The sequence below is a fragment of the Anopheles coluzzii genome, chromosome 2, assembly GCF_943734685.1.
Source record: "Anopheles coluzzii chromosome 2, AcolN3, whole genome shotgun sequence".
Lineage (NCBI taxonomy): Eukaryota > Metazoa > Arthropoda > Insecta > Diptera > Culicidae > Anopheles > Anopheles coluzzii.
In genome coordinates, this window is record NC_064670.1 from 60,172,090 (window position 1) to 60,193,073 (window position 20,984).

The window sequence follows — 20,984 nt, forward strand, 5'->3', positions numbered from 1 at the left end:
CCCAGTGCAATTCTTATTCACTATAAGGCTGCTCTTTTGCCTATTCTGACTCAACTTTTCAACAAATCCTTACAGTCGAAATGCTTCCCGCTAATATGGAAATCTTCTTACAAATTTCCTGTCTTTAAAAAAGGAGACAAATCTGATATATGTAATTATCGCGGAATCTCTATGTTATGTGTTTGTAGTCTATATCTGTTATGCAACACGGCTTCATGCTTAAACGTTCGATTGAAACTAACCTGCTTCATTTGCTTCAATTTTGCTACTCCAATATTGACAAGGGCCTCCAGGTTGATGTCATTTATACTGACTTCTGCGCTGCCTTTGAAAAGGTCAACCACTACTTATTGCTTGCTAAATTATTAAAATATGGTGTACACTCAATTTTTTTAGCATGGTTAGAAAGCTACCTAATGAACCGTTACATTTATGTAAAAATTGGAAAAACTTTTTCTGACCCTTTCTGTAACTTTTCTGGTGTTCCACAAGGAAGCATATTAGGGCCATTATTATTTATTATATTTATTAACGATATTGTGTTTGCTGTTCCCAACGTCAATGTTTTACTATATGCAGACGATCTTAAGATGTTCCTTGCTGTTGAAAATTCAAATTACTGCGAAATACTTCAAGATTCCGTAAACCGTTTTTTGACGTGGTGCCATGATAACGAAATGTTTGTGAATGTACAAAAATGTAACTGCATTACTTTCTCTAAGAAAAGGATACCAATAACTTTTAATTACACAATAGGTCAAGACAGTGTGCCGCGGTCATCTGTAGCTCGTGATTTAGGAATAATGTTAGACAGTAAACTTATATTATCGTGCCATTTCCACACAATCGTCTCAAAAGCATTAAATATGTTAGGATTGTGGTGAATATATAAAGGTACAAACGCTCAACTTGAGGACATAAACCGGGCTCTGAGCCGACCACACAAACTCCCCACGATTATACGAATAAACGCTCTCTTCTATTTCACCAACCTAAGAGAACGGACGTGAGTAAAACCGCTACAAACTCATCATCCGAAACCCTACTTGGAAAAACCCCCCAAACTGGTGACCCCGACGTGATCGTGACCGAAAGTGAATTTTTACACGATTTTTTTCCATTTTTTTTGGGCTGCCCGAAATGACGACACCCGAAACTGCCGTGCCTATCGAAGAGGAACAGGAGATCGCGGCAACTGGACCGCGTATCAGTTTCCCGACGTTCGATACGGAAGATGTGGAGACATGGTTCGTGTGTCTCGAGGCAGCGTTTTACATGAATGCAGTGAAACTCGACAAGCACAAGTTCAATGCAGTTATTGTTGCACTCGGGTCTCAAGCCAAACACTTTCACTCCGCCATCGCAGTATGCAACAAAGCGGGCACAATCGGCAAATACGTAACGATTAAGAAGGCTGTCATCGACCATTTTCAGCCCTCGGAGAACCAAAGGTTGACCAGCCTTTTATCGGGCGTATCCCTCGGCGACCAAAAACCAAGCCAACTCCTGGCCCAAATGCGTCGAATGGGAGGAGACCATTGCCCTGACACCATACTATCCAACATTTGGTTGCGAGCGCTAACACCAACGATACGGTCAATTATAGCAGCAGTGCCATCCGCGTAATTAGACGAGCAAGCTACGATAGCTGACAAAATTATGGAAGCCCCCCATAGCGATGTCTTAGCAGTGAGCGCACGATCCGCTGAAAACCGTCACGAGCCGACGGCACAAATCGCTGCCCTAGAGTGCAAAATCGAAGCCCTTTCGCAGCGGCTTGAGGAAGTGCTCGCAGTGCAACAACCTAGATCGTACGAGCATCGACCTCGGCAACGTTCCAGAATAAGAGAGCCATGGGGCAGACGTTCCCCCTCTCAACCACACAACAAATCACCGCGCAGATGGATATGCTGGTTTCATTTGCGTTTTGGCAACAAAGCCAAAAGATGTGAGAAAGATCATCCAAATGATCATAACACTCGATGCATTTTTTTCGACGAGCTGATGCCAACACAACCAAAAAAATAGTTCGATTTCTACTCCCAGCAAGAGACACTCACGTAAAACCATCTCAAACATTCATTTCATCACCACATAGCGCAACACGAACTCAAACATTCATTTTATCATCCCATAGCGCACCACGAAGCCACTCACCATACACTGAACCACATATACCACCAAACGCTACACATTCTGAAACACTCAGATTTGCCGAGAACACCATCACTCACGGTGAGACACCACTCGCACGCACCTGGTAACGCACACACCGTAGATCGACCTCAACCGCACTCACCATCGTTAGCACCTGCGAAGAGTGAAAGCAACACTAACACTAACTCTGAACAAATATGCCGAATACACATTACCGATAACATTTCACATCACCGTTTTTTAATCGACACCGGCGCCGAGATATCGGTTATTCCACCAAATACGAAAGAGAGACTTAACCCTTCGCCTTCACGAAAACTTTCAGCCGCAAACGGCACACAAATAGCTACATATGGGCAAAAAACGTTAAGTCTTGATTTGGGACTCGAGAGAAAATTCTCATGGACATTTGTTGTCGCCAACGTCAGTACGCCTATAATAGGTGCGGATTTTCTCGAGTTTTACGATCTATTATCCGATGTTAAGAGAAAGAGATTAATAGACAACTCGACAAAACTCGAGATTCAAAGTACAAAAAGTCAAAATAAGAATACAATTTCAACAATTTGCATAAACAAACAATTTGCCAGCATAGTTGAACGATACAAAGATATCACAAAGCTGAACACTAAACATAAAACTACTAAAACGGTGGAACACCAAATACTCACTACTGGCCCGCCTATTTTCTGCCAACCACACAGATTGCCTTTAGAAAAACTACAAGCAGCTAAAACCGAATTCCAATACATGGTAGAACAAGGCATTTGCAAACCGTCTAAAAGCAGCTGGGCCAGTCCACTGCACATGGTTAAAAAACCTAACGGTAACTGGAGACCGTGCGGCGACTACAGAGGCTTAAACGCGGTGACCGAACCAGACCGAGATCCTATACCACACATACAAGACGTAAGCAATATACTACACGGCAATAACGTGTTTTCATGTATAGATCTGCAGCGCGCATACCACCAGATTCCCGTAGCAAAGCAAGACATCCCAAAAACAGCCATAACCACTCCGTTTGACGTTTGACGTCTAACTGCTCGGTCGTATATCGCTGTGCTCCGCGTTTTTCCAAAAATATTTAAGTGTATTTTCTAACGTACCCAGTTAATACTCGTTCAATTGACTACCAACCTGCTTCCTGTTACTGTTGCGCGTTAGTGTGTTATTTCATTGACCCACGACTGTGTATTAACGTTTTTAATCCGGGTTAACGGTGGTGTGATCAAAACCGCGCATAATTTCGCGATGGCGGCTATCTGTTTCGCGTGTGCTGTGCCACTGGATGCTGCCGACTGTATCGTCGGCTGTGCGTACTGTGAGGCTACTTTTCACCGCGGTTGTTGCAGGCTGCCTTCCGAGCTGATTGATGCGGTCCTGACTCACATCGATCTGCACTGGAGCTGCACTGGGTGCACCAATATCCTGAAAAATCCGCGCTGCCGATCAGTCAAAGAGATCGGGGCTCAGGTCGGTTTTCAAGCTGCTCTCACCTCAACTGTTGCGGCTGTGGGGAAGCTTATTGAACCGATTATCGCCGAGGTGCGCAATGGATTTACTCTACTGCAAAATGCACCCATACCTCAGCTTTGCAATACCGATCCTCGGCCCGCTGCGGGTACAAAGCGGCGGCGTATCATCGAGGATTCTATGTCCCCTGATGTCAACAAAAACGTAAACATTCGTCAAAATAACATGTATGCAGTGTCATCGCCAAGCGCGTACACTAACACTACAGTCGGCATCCCACCCCCGTCTACGCTACCGGAAGAACTCATGGGAACCGATTCGCTATCGTCACCGCTTCGAGCAGCGTTTCCCCAGCCGGCCACAGACAGAATATGGATCCGACTATCTCGCTTGTCCACTGCCGTCACCGTGGAGCAAGTGGTCGCTTCTGTGAAACGCCGTTTAGCCACCGATGACGTCCTAGCATACTGCTTGCTGAGGAAGGGAGTCAGTGTTGACAGCGTAAACTGGCTTTCTTTCAAAGTGAGAGTACCGGCCGCCCTTCGTGACGCAGCACTCGCCCCATCGTCCTGGCCTGTCGGTATTGGTGTACGTGAATTTGTACAGTCCCGTCAACGAGAGCATGGACACTCATCGTCACCAATCACCATCAAACACCGTTCTCTCACACGCACACCTGTTGTCATCGATCGCCGTTCGATGCCTCGCACACCAACATCCACTGTCTATCACTCACCGGCAAACGCATCAACTTCACAGGCTCAAACACTAACATCACCACAATTGGGAGAACACACGCTGAATGACACCACTCATGGTCCTAATTCAACACTCATTGACGGCCCGCTTTTAATTCGCCGCACTTCCAACACCAACTTACAACAGACCACACTTGACCGTTTCTTTCACGAATAGACGAACCTCTGTTAAGTCTGCACAAACACCTACCTGTTATGTTCCTGCTGCTAATGCGCTTCGCACTGCCCGTTCCACTGCCTCTGTTTACTATCAAAACGTGCGGGGACTGCGCACGAAGGTCGATGAGTTTCGCCTGTCGGAGTTGGAATCCAATTTCGATGTAATAGTGCTTACGGAAACCTGGCTCGATCCTAGTCTACCTTCGGCTTTGCTGTTTGACGATAGCTTCCGAGTCTACCGATGCGATCGTAGTGTTGACAACAGTACATGTTCCCGCGGTGGAGGTGTGTTGATTGCGTGCTCTCAGTCTCTGACGTCACGGGAACACACAACGCTGCATCCATCGCTTGAGCTAGTGTGCGTTGTAATACAACTAGGCAATTCCCGACTATTCATCATTGCTGCATACCTCCCGCCTAGACTTGCCGCAAATGCTGCCACGCTCCGTGAAATCGAAAACTGCATTCGCTCATTATGCTCAACTATGCATCCCAGAGACGGTTTACTGTTACTTCAACCAACCTCTCGTGTCCTGGTCAGCCGCTCAGCATGATCCGGATTTGCCATTTCTGCATTATGAGCCACGTACGCGATCGGCTCTCTCCGCTCTGTTTATGGACGAGATGCATCATAGCGGACTTTTCCAGATCAATGGTCATCTTAACAGCAGCGGACGCGTCTTAGACCTGGTGTTTGCAAATAATGCAGTTGCTTCTGTTTGCCTTCCGCTTGAACTTTGCCTCACCCCGCTGTTAGCAATTGACACCTATCACCCTGCGCTTGAGTTGGCCATCCCGCTACCACGAGAGGAATCAGCCGTTCCTGCGCTAACATCACGCCTTGACTACGCGAGGACGGACTTTAACAGGCTCCTGCCGATGATCGCCTCGTTCGCGAATGTCTTCGATTGTTCCCGTTACGCCACTCTTGACCTCGCTGTGAAAGATTTTGAGCGGTTCATGTTGCAAGCCCTGAATGAATGCACGCCGGTGAAACGACCTAAACGAGGCCCCCCTTGGGGTGACAGAACGCTGCGCAGGCTCAAAACGGCTAAAGCTGCCGCGTATCGCGATTATTTGTTGCGTAGGTGTCCCGCTGCATTGCGCAACTATAATACTGCGCACTCTCTCTATCGGCGCTATAACAGGTTCCGCTACCTGGGGCACGTACGGCGTACGGTTTTGCGCTGCCGCGGCAATTCACGTGTACTGTGGAACTTCGCAAACAATCGTCGGAAATCCTCTGGTTTTCCTAGCTCCGTCAGTTTCAACGGGCGCAACGGCAACAATCCGTCTGCAGTATGTGATATTTTTGCCTCGCGCTTTGCCGCCACCTTCCTTCCAGCTGTAACTGATGAGAGGCAGATAGCCGACGCATTATCAAACGTACCGGTGGTGCCCCAAACTTGCCGATCATCGATGAGTATTCAGTCTCGAAAGCGATTGACAGGCTGAAATCTTCGTTTGCTCCAGGGCCTGACGGGATCCCGGCTTCCACGCTTAAGCGTTGTGGCACCACCATCGCGCCTATCCTGGCCTCGATTTTTCGCGACTCGCTGCGTTTGGGCATCTATCCTGCCTGCTGGAAAACTTCGTGGCTTGTTCCAGTGCACAAAAAGGGGGACAAATCAAATGCATGTAATTACCGTGGCATTACATCGCTTTGTGCCTGCGCTAAGGTCTTCGAGCTCCTGGTGTACGAACCTCTCCTCGCAGCTGCCTCGAACTACATTAGCACAGCTCAACATGGATTTGTCCCTCAGCGTTCAACCACCACCAACCTGGTTGAGTTCGTTAGCCTCTGCCACAGGACCATCGATGCCGGCTCGCAGATCGACGCAGTCTACACGGACATCAAGGCTGCCTTCGATAGCGTTCCGCACGCCTTGCTGCTCGCAAAGCTCGAAACGCTTGGTCTGCCCGTGCAGCTGCTGGCCTGGATGCGCTCCTATCTTGTTGGTCGCACATACTGCGTGAAGATGGGACCCCATACGTCGCGCCGTATCGATGCTTCTTCGGGGGTGCCGCAGGGGAGTAACCTTGGACCGCTGCTGTTTGTCATTTTCCTGAATGACGTAACACGGTTGCTCCCTCCTGGCGGCCACCTACTGTATGCAGACGACGCGAAGCTGTTCCTGCCTATCCGTGACCGGTCAGACCAACTCCGCCTTCAAGCCACTCTAAGTGCCTTCCAGTCATGGTGCTCTTTGAATGGTCTTGAATTGTGCGTCGAGAAGTGTGTTGTCGTTACGTTTGCGAGAAAGCGGTGCCCCTTAGTGTATGACTATGCGTTAAATGGATCTACCATTGGTTGCAAAAGCTGTGTCACGGATCTAGGAGTGCTCCTTGACGAAAAGTTGAGCTTCCACGACCAGCTAGAGCACGTTGTCACTAAGGGTAACCAATTGATCGGCTTACTAAAACAAATAACACGAGACATCACTGACCCGATATGCATCAAGACGCTATATTGTGCTTTGGTGCGACCAGTGTTAGAATACGCTTCAGTAGTATGGTGGCCTACAGCTGCTCGTCCCCTAGCTCGTTTAGAGTCGATCCAGCGCAAATTCACGCGGTTCGCTTTGCGCTCCTGGAGTGTCCAACTGGACTATGAGGGCGCTGTGCGTTGCTTGGCATCGAGACGCTGAAGCAGCGGAACTGCAACGCTCAGAGGCTGTTTGTCGCGGGACTTCTTGACAATCGGATCGACTCGCCTGCGCTTCTTTCGAGGCTCAACATGTATGTCCCGCCGAGATCGCTCCGAGCTAGATCGCTACTTGACGTGGAGGAACGCCGCACTCGCTTTGGCTCCTCTGATCCGTTTATTCGTATGTGCCGTGAGTTTAATGTTATTTGTGATCGTCATCAACCTGACATGTCGCGCACCGCATTGTTAAATAGTATTCGTGTCGTGCGACCTTTTACATGTTAATTATGTTACTTAAGACTAAGCGTGAAAAATGAATGACCGAAATGTGACTATGCTAATGTAAATGAATTCGCTTCAAGTGGGCCACTTGCGGTCCGTTGAATTTTAATTAATAAATAACAAATAACAAAAGTATGAGTTTAACTTTATGACGTTCGGGTTGAGAAACGCTGGACAAACCCTACAACGCTACCTACACGCAATATTTTGCGATCTCCCGTACGTTTTCCCGTATATAGATGATTTATGCATCGCCTCGAGTAGCATAGAAAATCACAAAATGCACCTCGAAACAGTTTTTAAACGCCTAAGAGAAAATGGTTTAGCAATTAACGCTGATACAGTCGTTGCCGCTAAATTTTGACTCTAACTCACCTATTTTTGTCTCGAAGGCACCAATTTTTGACAGCGTTTCACGATTTTTGCCTCGAAGGCATCAATTTTTGACAGTGCGCATCAATTTTTGCCTCGAAGGTATCAATTTTTGACTGTGAGTCGATCGCTTTATTTACAAAATTTTACGTAATTTCTGAAACTGTGTGTTCTGAAATGGTTGAAATTAGGTTAAGTAGTGAATAATTTTATTGAAAGAATTTAAAATAAAATAATTGTTTTGCCAATTTAGAAGATTTAATGGAGTGAAAAATATTGGCATGTATTTTCAGCTGTAAACAAAAGCTTTAGAATTTCTAAAATTTCATCATTTTTTCTCAAGAAACAATCAATTTACACAGTTTTTGTATTTTTAATGAGATGTGGAATGATAATTGTTAAAAATCTGCTTAAATACCTTGTAAAATTGTCATGATTCCTACAAGAGTCAAAAATTGATGACTTACAGACAAAAATAGGTGCGTAAGTGTCAAAAATTAATGCGCACTGTCAAAAATTGATGCCTTAGAGGCAAAAATTGATGCGCACTGTCAAAAATTGATGCCTTAGAGCCAAAATTAGGTGGCAACGACTGTCGCCGACAGAAATGAACAAGGTGGATTCTAAAAATAGAAATGAACTAATTAGGATAAAGACTAGAACTAGGATGAATTCGGAAGTAGGATGAACTATAGCATAGGATTAGATAGGAAGGCCACGCCCACTTTATAGATTAGGACAGCTAGTGCGATTAGTAGTTTAAGTAGTATTAGTAATTAGGATGCGCGCGTAAATTGCGTGGGCATAGAAGCCACATTAAAATAAGGGTGGGGGTATTCATGATAAGGACATAGGGCATAAGGAAACTAGGATTAGGAAAATTAGGATTAGGCATCGCTAGAGTAAGATAGCGGCGTAGAACGGCTACGCCGATATGAATGAATAAAGTTAGTTCCGTTCTTCCCTAAGAACAGTGTAGCGTTACTTACTCCGCTTGCATACGGGGTTGCGATTCCGTCACTGCAGACCTTCTATTGGGATTATTGCCCGGTTAAGGATATGGTGGCTCCAGAGAGGAAGTAAACCTACACAGGAACTCAGAGTAGAGGATCCAGGAAGGACGATTCACTCGAAAACCCGGTCGGGGTACAGCCAGGAAGGACGATTCCCTCGAAAGCCCAAGCCAGGGCAGGCCAGGACGGACGGACTGTCCCCACGAAAGCCCAAGCTAGGGCAGGCCAGGACGGACGGACTGTCCCCACGAAAGCCCAAGCCAGGGCAGGCCAGGACGGACGGACTGTCCCCGCGAAAGCCCAAGCCAGGGCAGGCTAGGACGTACGGACTGTCCCCGCGAAAGCCCAAGCCAGGGCAGGCCAGGACGGACGGACTGTCCCCACGAAAGCCCAAGCCAGGGCAGGCCAGGACGGACGGACTGTCCCCACGAAAGCCCAAACCAGGCCAGGCCAGGACGGACGGACTGTCCCCGCGAAAGCCCAAGCCAGGGCAGGCCAGGACGGACGGACTGTCCCCACGAAAGCCCAAGCCAGGGCAGGCCAGGACGGAGGACTGTCCCCGCGAAAGCCCAAGCCAGGGCAGGCCAGGACGTACGGACTGTCCCCGCGAAAGCCCAAGCCATGGCAGGCCAGGACGGACGGACTGTCCCCACGAAAGCCCAAGCCAGGGCAGGCCAGGACGGACGGACTGTCCCCACGAAAGCCCAAACCAGGCCAGGCCAGGACGGACGGACTGTCCCCGCGAAAGCCCAAGCCAGGGCAGGCCAGGACGGACGGACTGTCCCCACGAAAGCCCAAGCCAGGGCAGGCCAGGACGGACGGACTGTCCCCGCGAAAGCCCAAGCCAGGGCAGGCCAGGACGGACGGACTGTCCCCACGAAAGCCCAAGCCAGGGCAGGCCAGGACGGACGGACTGTCCCCACGAAAGCCCAAGCCAGGGCAGGCCAGGACGGACTGTCCCCGCGAAAGCCCAAGCCAGGGCAGGCCAGGACGGAGGGGGCGAAATCTCTCGCTTAAAAGCTCGGACCGAGCTCTAGGACGCTAGGAGAAGCAGTGAAAGGGAAAGTGCTAGTGGCGTGCGAGCAGAGGAGGAAATTGGTGAAAAGTTTCACGGAGCAGTGTGTGTCCATCGATTTGGACAGAACCAGGAACCGGTGAGCAGCGAAGTGACGGAGAGTGATTAAAAAAAAAAAGTGCTAGTGGCGTGCGAGCAGAGGAGGAAAATTGGTGAAAAGTTTGACGGAGCAGTGTGTGTCCATCGATTTGGACAGAACCAGGAACCGGTGAGCAGCGAAGTGACGGAGAGTGATTAAAAAAAACTGAAGCCGCAGTGTAGCAGTGAAGCAGTGAAGCAGTGCAGCAGCTCGGACCGAGCTAGGACGATAAAAGAAGCAGCAGCAGAAGTGTGTAAAAGTGCAGTGAATAAAGAAAACGCTTTGTATCGAAGATACGGAAAGTGCTAGTGGCGTGCGAGCAGAGGAGGAAAATTGGTGAAAAGTTTGACGGAGCAGTATGTGTCCATCGATTTGGACAGAACCAGGAACCAGTGTAGCAGCGAAGCAGTGACGGAGAGTTATTAAAAAAAAAAAAAAAACTGAAGTCGCAGTGTTGCAGTGAAGCAGCGAAGCAGTGAAGCAGTGCAGCAGTGAGCAGTGTAGCAGTGTAGCAGCGAAGTAGTGACGGAGAGTGATTAAAAAAAAAAAAAAAAAAAAAAAAAAAAAGTGAAGCAGTGAACAGCAAGGCGAGACAGCATGCCTCAACAGCAGCCGCAGCCGCAGCCGCAGCCCCAGCCGCCGCAGCCCCAGCCGCCGCTGCCCCCGCAGCTGCCACAACAGCAGCCGCAGCAGCAGCCGCAACAACAGCAGCAGGCGCAACAACAGCAACATATACAACTGCAGCAGCAGCAAAGGATGCAGCTGCAGCAGTCACAACAACAGCAACAGCAGAGCGAAGAGATGCAGACCAGCAAAACGGCGAAAAAGGTTGTGAGTACTACAAACGTTTTAACTAGATCTAAGTCTACTAAGGGGTCCGACGTTGACCCGTCAGAATTATATAATGTTATTGCGGAACTTAAAAGGGACAACGAAGAATTAGTGCGGGTTAAAAGGGAGAAAGAAGAACTAGAGAAAAAACGGGCGTACGAAAGGGAAGAAGTTGAACGGTTAAAAAAAGAAAACGCGGAATCAAGCCCAAGAGATGGAAGATTTCAGCTTAGGTGAAGAGGAGGAGGAAAATGTCACAACAAATCCTATCGCAAATATACCGAAAGCCGAACCGAGCCCGGATTTAATGGAGTTTATCAGGAGCATGGTGCAAGTTTTAAAGGAACGAACCGCAAGTCCTCCTAGGCCCCAGACAATGGACTTGCCAGAATTTGATGGCAACTTCAGAACCTGGACGCGATTTAAAACTGTGTTTGATAAATTTAAACGCGAGGAAGATTTTTCAGCCTTAGAAATTCTAAGAGCCTTACAGAAAAGTTTGAAAGGGGAGGCAGCTGAAAGTGTCAGCGGAATGCTTTTCGATGAAGCTAACATAGAAGCCATCATGGAGCGCCTTGAAAATGAATATGGCAACCCAAATATAATTTACCAAACGCTCGTTAAAGACCTCATGAGCATAGATAACCCAAACATGGATAACCCTAAAACTTTTCTTACCTTTATGCATGCAATCGACAATATGATAGGAAGTATGACCACGTTGGGTCGAGCAGATTATTTGCAAGATACTATGCTCATAGAAAACTTAGTGGGAAAACTACCGGTCGAACTAATGCGAAAATGGTATCAATACACTTTAAGTGAAAAAAGGGTTAGAACTTTAGGCGACCTTGCGGCATGGCTCAGACCCCAGGAGCAATTGGCAATCTTATTAAAGGCGAAGGGAGCAAAGGAAGCAGACCAACCAAGCTCATATGCACAGCCCCAACAACGCGTAATTCAAGAGCCTGTCCAAAGGCAAAGAGCAAAATGTTTCATTTGTGGCCTTGGTCATAAATTAATTGATTGTTGTAGATTTCAATACATGCATGTTAATGAGCGTTGGAATGTCATAAAGCAAGGTAGAATATGTGCAAATTGCTGTAACCAAACAAATCATGAATCGCGAACTTGCTACCTTCCACCACAGTGCAGAGAAAATAATTGCCACAAAAAACATCATACTCTTCTTCACAATTTTCGACCAAATACGCATACCGTTGAAAGATTAAATGTCCATAATCACAAACAATGTCTATTTCAAATATTGCCCATAACACTTAAACATAACGCGAAACAATTGAATACATTTGCATTCATCGATACGGGTTCATCGGCTAGCTTGATTCTCAAGCAAACGAAGGAAGCGTTAAAGGCCACGGGTCCTAAGCTACCTTTATCATTGTCGTGGACAAACGGGGTACGTCAAGAGGAGCCCGAAAGTGAAGTGATAAGTGTTAAAATTAAAAATGTCGAAGGACAATTCCTAGATCTAAACGGGTTACGAACAGTGCAAGAAATGCGTCTGCCAGCTCAATCAGTCAACGCAGAACAAATTAAAACACGATACAAACATCTCGAAGATATAACGTTAGCGAGTTTTGAAAATGGTAGGCCAACAGTATTACTTGGGCTACCTCACGCACATTTGATATATGCACGACAAAGTCGCGCAGGCAAACCAGGAGAACCGATAGCTAATGAGACAAATTTGGGGTGGGTGCTATTTGGTGAAAACAATGAAATTCAAACACAATACACAGAAAAAAACATGGCTGAAAAACATGAGCTCTTTACCGTCATAGAAAACAACGAGCAAAAAATGTCCTTGCATAAACTTATGAGAGACTATTTCTCAACAGAAGAATTTGGGGTCAAACCGGGATCGGATAAATTGATCTCAAAATCAGAAGAAAGAGCTAATACGCTTATGAAAAGTACAATGAAAAAGGTAAATCTTGGTTACGAAATAGGTTTGCTTTGGAAGGATGATAAAGTTGTTTTACCAGAAAGCTATGAACAAGCCTTGAGACGCTTACAAGGTCTTGAACGAAAATTAGAAAAGGATAATGCGCTGAAGGAATGGTATCATGCAGAAATTGCATCATATTGTGAAAAGGGTTATGCTGAAGTTGTGAAGGATAATCATCATCAATTGCTCGGGAACAAAATAAATTATATTCCCCATTTCGCAGTGATAAATTATAATAAGCCCAAACCAAAACCAAGATTAGTTTTCGATGCTGCCGCGAAAAACGCAGGAATTTCATTAAATTCGCAGTTACTAACAGGTCCCGATGCAGTTGCATCTCTTTTCGGAATTCTTGTTCGTTTTCGCGAAGGAAGTGTAGGGGTTTCAGGGGACATAAAAGAAATGTTCCACCAGGTTAAAATAAGACAGCAAGATCAATCCGCACAGCTTTTCTTGTATAGAGAAAGTCCTACTAGTATTCCAAAAACATTAAAAATGAATGTAATGATATTTGGAGCTACCTGCTCACCAGCGTGCGCTCAATATGTAAAAAATGAAAATGCTAAGCAATTTATAAATATTCACCCCGAAGCTGTCACAGCAATTATTCAAAATCACTACGTCGATGATTACCTTGACAGTTTTGATACAGAAGAAGCAGCTCTAGAAAGAGTAAGCGAAGTAATTACCATTCACGACGAAGCAAACTTTTTTATTAGAAATTTTATATCAAATTCAAAAGGCTTATTAAATAACTTGGCAGCAGAGCGTGTAAGTGAAAGCAGTTTATTAAAAATCACTGAAAAGGATCAAACTTACCCAAAAATATTAGGCCAATGGTGGGATACAGAAGGCGATTGTTTCAAATATATACTTAAATTTCTTAATATGGCCAACGAATTTACAACAAAGCGTGAAGTTTTGTCAGTAATAATGAAAATATACGATCCATTAGGATTATTAGCAAACCACCTTATAGAAGCCAAATTAATAATGCAGGAAATGTGGAGATTAGGGCATAATTGGGATGACAAGCTTCCAATTGTTATAATTAATCAATGGAACGCTTGGGTTAAGAGCATGAAAATAGTTGAAAAAATCAATATTAAAAGATGTTATTCCCAAACAAATCACAGCATAACTCGGCGGGAAATTCACGTTTTTGTCGATGCATCCGACAAAGCTTTTGCAGCCATCGTTTATATGAGAACAATTAGTTCAAATGGTATTGAAGTCTCTCCTATAGCAGCGAAATCTCGCGTTGCGCCGATAAAGCCTTTATCAATTCCCTGTTTGGAGCTGCAAGGTGCAGTTCTCGGAGTAAGATTAGCCGATACAATTTTAAAAGAGCTCAGGGTACACATTAACGACACGTTCTACTGGACTGATTCTAAAACAGTAATGGCATGGATAGCTGCTGCAGAACCAAAAAGGTACACACAATTCGTAGCTGCAAGAGTAGGAGAAATATTAAGTAAAACTTCAGCCGCACAATGGAACTGGGTTTGTTCAAAAGATAATCCGGCCGATGAAGCCACCAAACAATCATCGCGGCAATCCATTTGGCTAACAGGACCGAAATTTTTGCAAGATCAGGAAATTCCAAAACTCGATCTCGAGTCAGAAACTGTAGAAGAAATGCAATCGATTTACCTTAACGCAATTAGCACAACGGAAAAAATAGACTGGGAAGTCATAAATGTCAATTGGTGCTCCAGCTGGAAAAGATTGATGAAAGCATTGGCAATAGGGCTAACATATTTAAAACGACTTAAATCAAAAAATAAAGAAAGTCCAAAAATAATAGATAAGCCCATTTTAGACATGGCTGAAAATCTATTAATTAGGAAAGCACAATGGGAAGGATTTGAAGAGGAGGTAACAGCCCTTAGCATGAAATTGCCAATATCGAAAAATAGCAACATAAAAAATCTCTGCCCTATCATAGATGAAAACAACATTATGAGAGCAAATGGAAGGCTAGATAAAGTCGAAATTTTACGTTCAGATACAAAATATCCAATTTTATTACCTAAATCTCACTATATAACCATGCTCATCGTACGATTTTACCATGAAAAATATCAACATAAAAAAACCGAAACAGTAATTGCCGCCATACGCCAGAGATTCTGGGTAGTCGATCTTTCTGATCTTTCTGTAAATGCCAAATAGGAAAATCTTCCGTAACTTTCCTCGGTCATTTAATAACTCCGGAGGGAATCAAACCGAACCCATCAAAAGTACAAGCCATTATCGATTTCCCAAGACCGAAGGTTACAAAACAACTAAAAACATTCCTTGGCACGATAAATTTTTGCCGGCGTTTTATCCCGCACGCGGCTGCAAATCAGGACGTTTTACAAAAAATGATACCAGGAAATGTGCGAAATGACAATACTCCACTTAACTGGAACAAAGAGACAATTGATGCATTTGAAAACTCTAAAAAAGAATTGGCGAGTGCAACATTACTCGCTCATCCATCACCATATGCTAAACTCAGCTTGTACGTCGACGCTTCAAATGTTGCCATAGGAGGCGCACTCCATCAGGTGGAAAAAAAGCATAACACCCTTAGCATTCTTTTCAAAAAAACAATGCACCAGCATGCTAAAAGCAAGCACGTATGATAGGGAACTGTATGCCATATATCAATCAGTTAAATACTTTCGCGATTTTCTTGAAGGACGAACATTTTGCATTTACACCGACCACAAGCCCTTAGTGACGGCGTTTCACCAACGTCCAGAGCGAGCTAACCCCACTCAGCAGCGACGACTGGCTTTCATTAGCGAATATTCAACAGATATTCGCCACATCCCTGGTAACGAAAACAACGTTGCAGACATGCTAAGTCGCATCGAAGCCGTCTCTTCCGATTCCATCGATTACGAAAAAATGGCAGAGCTACAGAGAATGGATAATGACATACAAAAATTCATAAGAAACCCACCACAATCTAGCTCAATTGTTCTGAAGGAATTGGAACTACCATCGAAAAAAGGTACACTATATTGCGACGTTTCCACACAAGAAATCCGACCACTAGTTCTCGAAGCACTCCGAGCACACGTAATTAAAAAAATACATGGTATTTCTCATCCCGGCATTCGAGCTACCACGCATCTCGTTTCACAACGCTACGTTTGGCCAGCCCTGAGAAAGGACTGTAAACAATTCGTAAAAAACTGCATAGAATGCCAAAGAAGCAAGGTAACTAGACACAATTTCACCGAAGTAGAACACATCGAAGTACCACAACACAGATTCCAGCACGTGCACATGGATCTCATCGGCCCTTTACCTCCGTCCGAAGGAAATGCTTATTGTTTAACCGGTATCGATAAGTTTACGCGTTGGCCGGAGGCGATTCCCTTACCAAATATGACGGCTGATACCGTCGCACGCGCATTCGTCACACACTGGATTGCTAGGTTTGGTGTACCTAGCAAAATCACCACCGACCGCGGTCGACAGTTTGAAAGCGATCTGTTCAAAAAGCTTTCCGAAACACTCGGTATTGATCACCTCAAATCTTCTCCTTACCATCCTCAGGCAAACGGGCACATCGAACGAGTTCACCGCCAACTTAAAGCAGCTCTAATGTGCCACGATCGATCCAGGTGGACTGAGACACTACCACTCGTTTTGTTAGGAATGCGATCGTCGTTAAAAGAAGATATAGGAGCAACCGTTGCCGAATTAACTTATGGTACTTGTTTACGCCTACCAGGAGAGTTTTTCGACCACAACAAAACGATAGCGAATGCAACGTGCGAATTTGTAAACAATTTGAGAGTAGTGATGAGGAAGCTAAAGCCAACACAAACATCCAATCATAACACAAACAAAGGAGTTTACGTACATTCGAGTTTAGATAGTTGTACTCATGTATTTGTGCGAGTAGATAAGATCAGGCCATCACTAACACCTCCGTATGACGGTCCTTACAAAGTATTAGACAGGAACAAAAAAACATACACACTCGAAGTGAAAGGAAAAAAAGCCTCAATCTCGATTGATCGGCTTAAGCCTGCATATGTAGATAGCGCGAATCAAGACAGCGAAGTAGAGAAAAACACACAGCAACACTCAGAGACTAAACGCATACTAGTTCACCAATCGCGCTACGGTAGGAATATTTACCAGCCAAGGAAATTTTAAAAGAAAGGGGGATGTGATGTGGTGAATATATAAAGGTACAAACGCTCTACTTGAGGACATAAACCGGGCTCTGAGCCGACCACACAATCTCCCCACGATTATACGAATAAACGCTCTCTTCTATTTCACCAACCTAAGAGAACGGACGTGAGTAAAACCGCTACAAACTCATCATCCGAAACCCTACTTGGAAAACCCCCCAAACTTATTCTACGTGCTTCTTCCGACATTAAAGATCCTTTCTGTCTTAAATCGTTATACTGTGCCCTAGTCCGTCCTATACTAGAATTTGCTTGCGTTGTTTGGTGTCCAAACCCAGTGACCTATATAGACATGATAGAAAAGGTTGAGAAAAAGGTGACACGCGCTATGTTTTATCGTCTTCCTTGGTCAAACCAAATGCCACGCCCCCCGTACCATGTCAGGTTTCAGTTATTTGGTCTCGAAACTTTAGGACACAGGAGAAAGAATGCTCAATGTATTTTCATGCATAAATTATTAAATGGGCTTATTGATGCACCTAAAATTTTAAATCTGATCAGTTTTTCTGAACCTACTAGGGATCTTAGAAGCAGGTCTTTAATCAGGATCCCATTTCGATCTTCTTCATTTGGCGCTAACGACCCATTAATTAAAATGTGTGTCAGCTACAATAGACTTGAATCATCTGCAGATTTTCATATCCCTGTTTCTCACCTTCGTCAGTTGTAAAGGGCTAGTGTTATTTATGTTTAAGTTGTTTACTAATTAAGAATTTGTATCTGTTATTTAGGCCTATTGCCCGATAACGTAAATAAATAAATATTAATAAATAATAATAAAGATAGCAGAAAGCCGGTAACGCCATCCATCTGTTTGTGGAATACGCAACCAGTGAAACTTTCTCGTTTAGAGGAGAGCTTTCTCATTCCTTCTGTACTGTTGTATGGTTTCGCATTGAAGTTATGCATCGCTAGAACTGGAACGGCGGTATATTTGTTAAAATACCAAACTCCAATGGAAATCACCAGCACTGAAGCAAGTGAGATTTAAGTAATGGTCGTTGGTGTTGATACCCACGTATCCGACCACACGACCATTCATATAGATTTTTGGTCAGAAAGTTAGAAGGCTGTGGCGACCACGTTATAGCCTCACCACAGTCCGGAGCTGACGTCAACCGTCAATTCAAAATATCGGGCACTCTAATTCGAACACCCTAATTCAAGCACCCTAATTCGAGCAACCTTATTCGAGCACCCTAATTCGAGCAATAGTTACCAACTTAGCCAGACTAAACTATTTCCCGTTAAAAGATTATAAAAGCCGTCGTTCCCACCACGCGTTCTCTTCTCTTTTCGTTCTCATCCGCTAGTGGACGTGCTCCCGTAACTGCGTAACCCGTGATAAAAAACATTGTAAAAAATTGTATTTACATCTTGGGAATCCAAATAAAAAAGTGGTCTACCCACGAGGTAGCCAAAACTGGTGACCCCGACGTGATTCCCGAGATTCCCCGATCGACAGATTCATCATCGGCCCGCTTTCGCCTTTCCACGCTGCGCGGTTCCCGTTCGCCCAGGTCCGTCAACGCCGCGAGTAAAATCGGTACGTGTAGTGTGTGTATCAAGCGTCGCCGAGTGTCGTGCCTTTTTTTTTCGCAAGGACAAAAAACCGTGTTCGATCGTGTTTCCGCGCGTGCATAAAAGTGTCGCGAGTGCCCTTCACGCCTGCGTGTACATAAGTGTCGCGAGTGCCCTACACGCCCGCGTGTGCATAATCGTCGCGAGTGCCCTACACGCCCGTGTGTGCGTAACCATCGCGAGTGCCCTACACGCCCGTGTGTGCGTAATCGTCGCGTGTGTCCTTCACGTCCGCGTGTGCGTAAGTGTCGCGAGTGTCCCGTCCCGAGTGCATTGTTCTCCATACGCACCGACGTGTTTCCCTTGCATCGTGAACCCGCATCGCTACAGAGGATCGAGCCGCGGGTTACATCGCCGTCCCCAAAGAGAAGGAAGAGCAACGATCCCATCGTTCCAGCCCGGACAAAAGAAAGCGCTCCTTGTAAAGCCGTTGACTGCCGCCATTTTGCACGTTCGACGCCATTGACAGCCGCCATTTTTGTCTCGCTGAAGTAAGCCCAACTCCCGACCAAGGATAATATATTTAGAAGGTTGATTTTTATCGCTTTTGCTGGGCGACATTGTGGGGGACATCTGTCACTCTCTGCATACAAATTTCATTACCCCGCACCAGCCCTCCCCGATTTTTATACCGGAGCCCCCGGAGGAGAAATGTCAAGTCGAGAAATGTCATTTTGCACTGAACAACTTCACCTTGTCATTTATAACACCTTGCTCCCGACTACCACGTCACTTCTTTTGTTCTCGCTTCTCGTGAAACCACGTGCTCGCAAGCGAATAAAAGATGATGCAACATAGTCCAGAACGTCAACCCGCTCCCCAAGCGGCAACGCACGATGCACCTTCGGTGAACACGGAGAGAACTGGCACGTCCCAAGCAACAAATGCCATGACAGCAGCAGAAACGGCAAGTGATCCTCGAGTGGAAGCAGCACAGGCCGTTCGACTGAGTGTACCCGAAATGGACCTGCACAATTTGCCTGCGTACTTTTGTGCACTGGAGCATTGGTTCGCCGCGACCGGAATCACCGCCAAAATGGACCATAAGCGCTACCACGTATTGATGGCCCAAATTCCTCTTCGAGTGTATAATGAGATCCAGCCGATAATCGAGAATGTACCTGCAACGGAACGGTACAATTACATCAAGCGGAACATCCTCCAGCATTTCGGGGAATCCCAGCGTAGCCGCCTCCATCGTCTCCTATACGGCATGGACTTAGGGGACCGCAAGCCATCCCAGCTGCTAGCTGAAATGCACCGAGCCTCCAGCGACACGTTGGCCAGTACGCTCCTCACCGACCTTTGGATCAACAAGCTTCCGCCACATGTGCAATCGGCCGTCGTTGCTGCACCCGGAAGTGTAACTGAGAAAGCTGCTGTCGCCGATACGATGGTGGAGTGCCTGTCCGCATCCAACAACGCCAGTGTGCACCATGCCGTAGCCGGGGTGCGCACCACACCCAACGATTTCGAGCAACGCATTTCGCGCCAGGTGGACGAACTCACACAGCAACTTAACGACTTCATCACAGAGTGTCGTAACCGTGAACAACGCCAAAGTCGACCGCGCCCACGTCCACCAGTGCCATCTCGTGTCGGTACAGAACCATCTGAAGGAGAGTGCTACTACCATCGACGTTACGGGACAGCCGCCCGGACCTGCCGCCAGCCCTGTTCGTTTCCAGCCCCTGTCAGCCAGCGCGTCGGCCAGCCGTCGTCTTCAGCCTGAGGATACGCTGGAGATATCGGATCGCAGGTGGCTACCATCTCACCTGTGAGCAGTCGGTTGATGGTGATCGACCGACGAACCAACCAGCGTTACCTGATCGATACTGGTGCCGATGTCTCCGTGTTACCGAAGCCAGCCAACTACACCCCCCCGACGCCGTCCACCATGCGACTGTTTGCAGCCAACGGTACTCCGATCATGGTATTTGGTGAGTCCCTCCGTACACTTGATTTTAGTTTACGCCGCCCCTTTGTGTGGAATTTTATTATCGCGGACGTAAGCTCTGCTATCATTGGAGCGGACTTTCTTCGCCATTACCATCTTCTAGTAGACCTTCGACAGCGCTGTTTGGTGGATGCCCATACCAACCTACGTGTGCCAGGACTTCCGGATACAGTATCGGACAGAAAGATAGGGCATTGGTTTTTTAACGCACCATGCACCCGTTGGGTCAAGTTTATGTGTGGTTTGTATGTGTTTGTGTTTGTGTGTGTGTGTATGTGTGTGTGTGCATGTGTGTGTGTGTGTGTGTGTGTGTATGTATGTTTGAATGTGTATTGATGTGTGTGTTTGTTTCACAAGTAGGTCGTTTCGGATAGATTTGTCAGTAGTTTTTTTGTGTTTTGGGTTAGGTTTTTGTTG

At 46.1% G+C, this 20,984-nt stretch overlaps 1 protein-coding gene and 1 pseudogene across 1 annotated transcript; both read left to right on the forward strand.

The window, feature by feature from the left end:
• The first annotated feature begins 1,140 nt into the window (after positions 1-1,140).
• Positions 1,141-6,674, forward strand: LOC125908311 (uncharacterized; annotated as a pseudogene).
• A 12,720-nt stretch (positions 6,675-19,394) lies between these two features.
• Positions 19,395-20,342, forward strand: LOC120956129 (uncharacterized). The gene has a single exon (XM_040377507.2). The coding sequence runs from the start codon at positions 19,395-19,397 to the stop codon at positions 20,340-20,342; it is 948 nt and encodes a 315-aa protein (XP_040233441.2).
• The last annotated feature ends 642 nt before the right edge of the window (positions 20,343-20,984 follow it).

Coding starts and splice junctions, on each gene's coding strand:
- LOC120956129 (XM_040377507.2), top strand. CDS start 19,395: ATGATGCAACATAGTCCAGAACGTCAACCCGCTCCCCAAGCGGCAACG.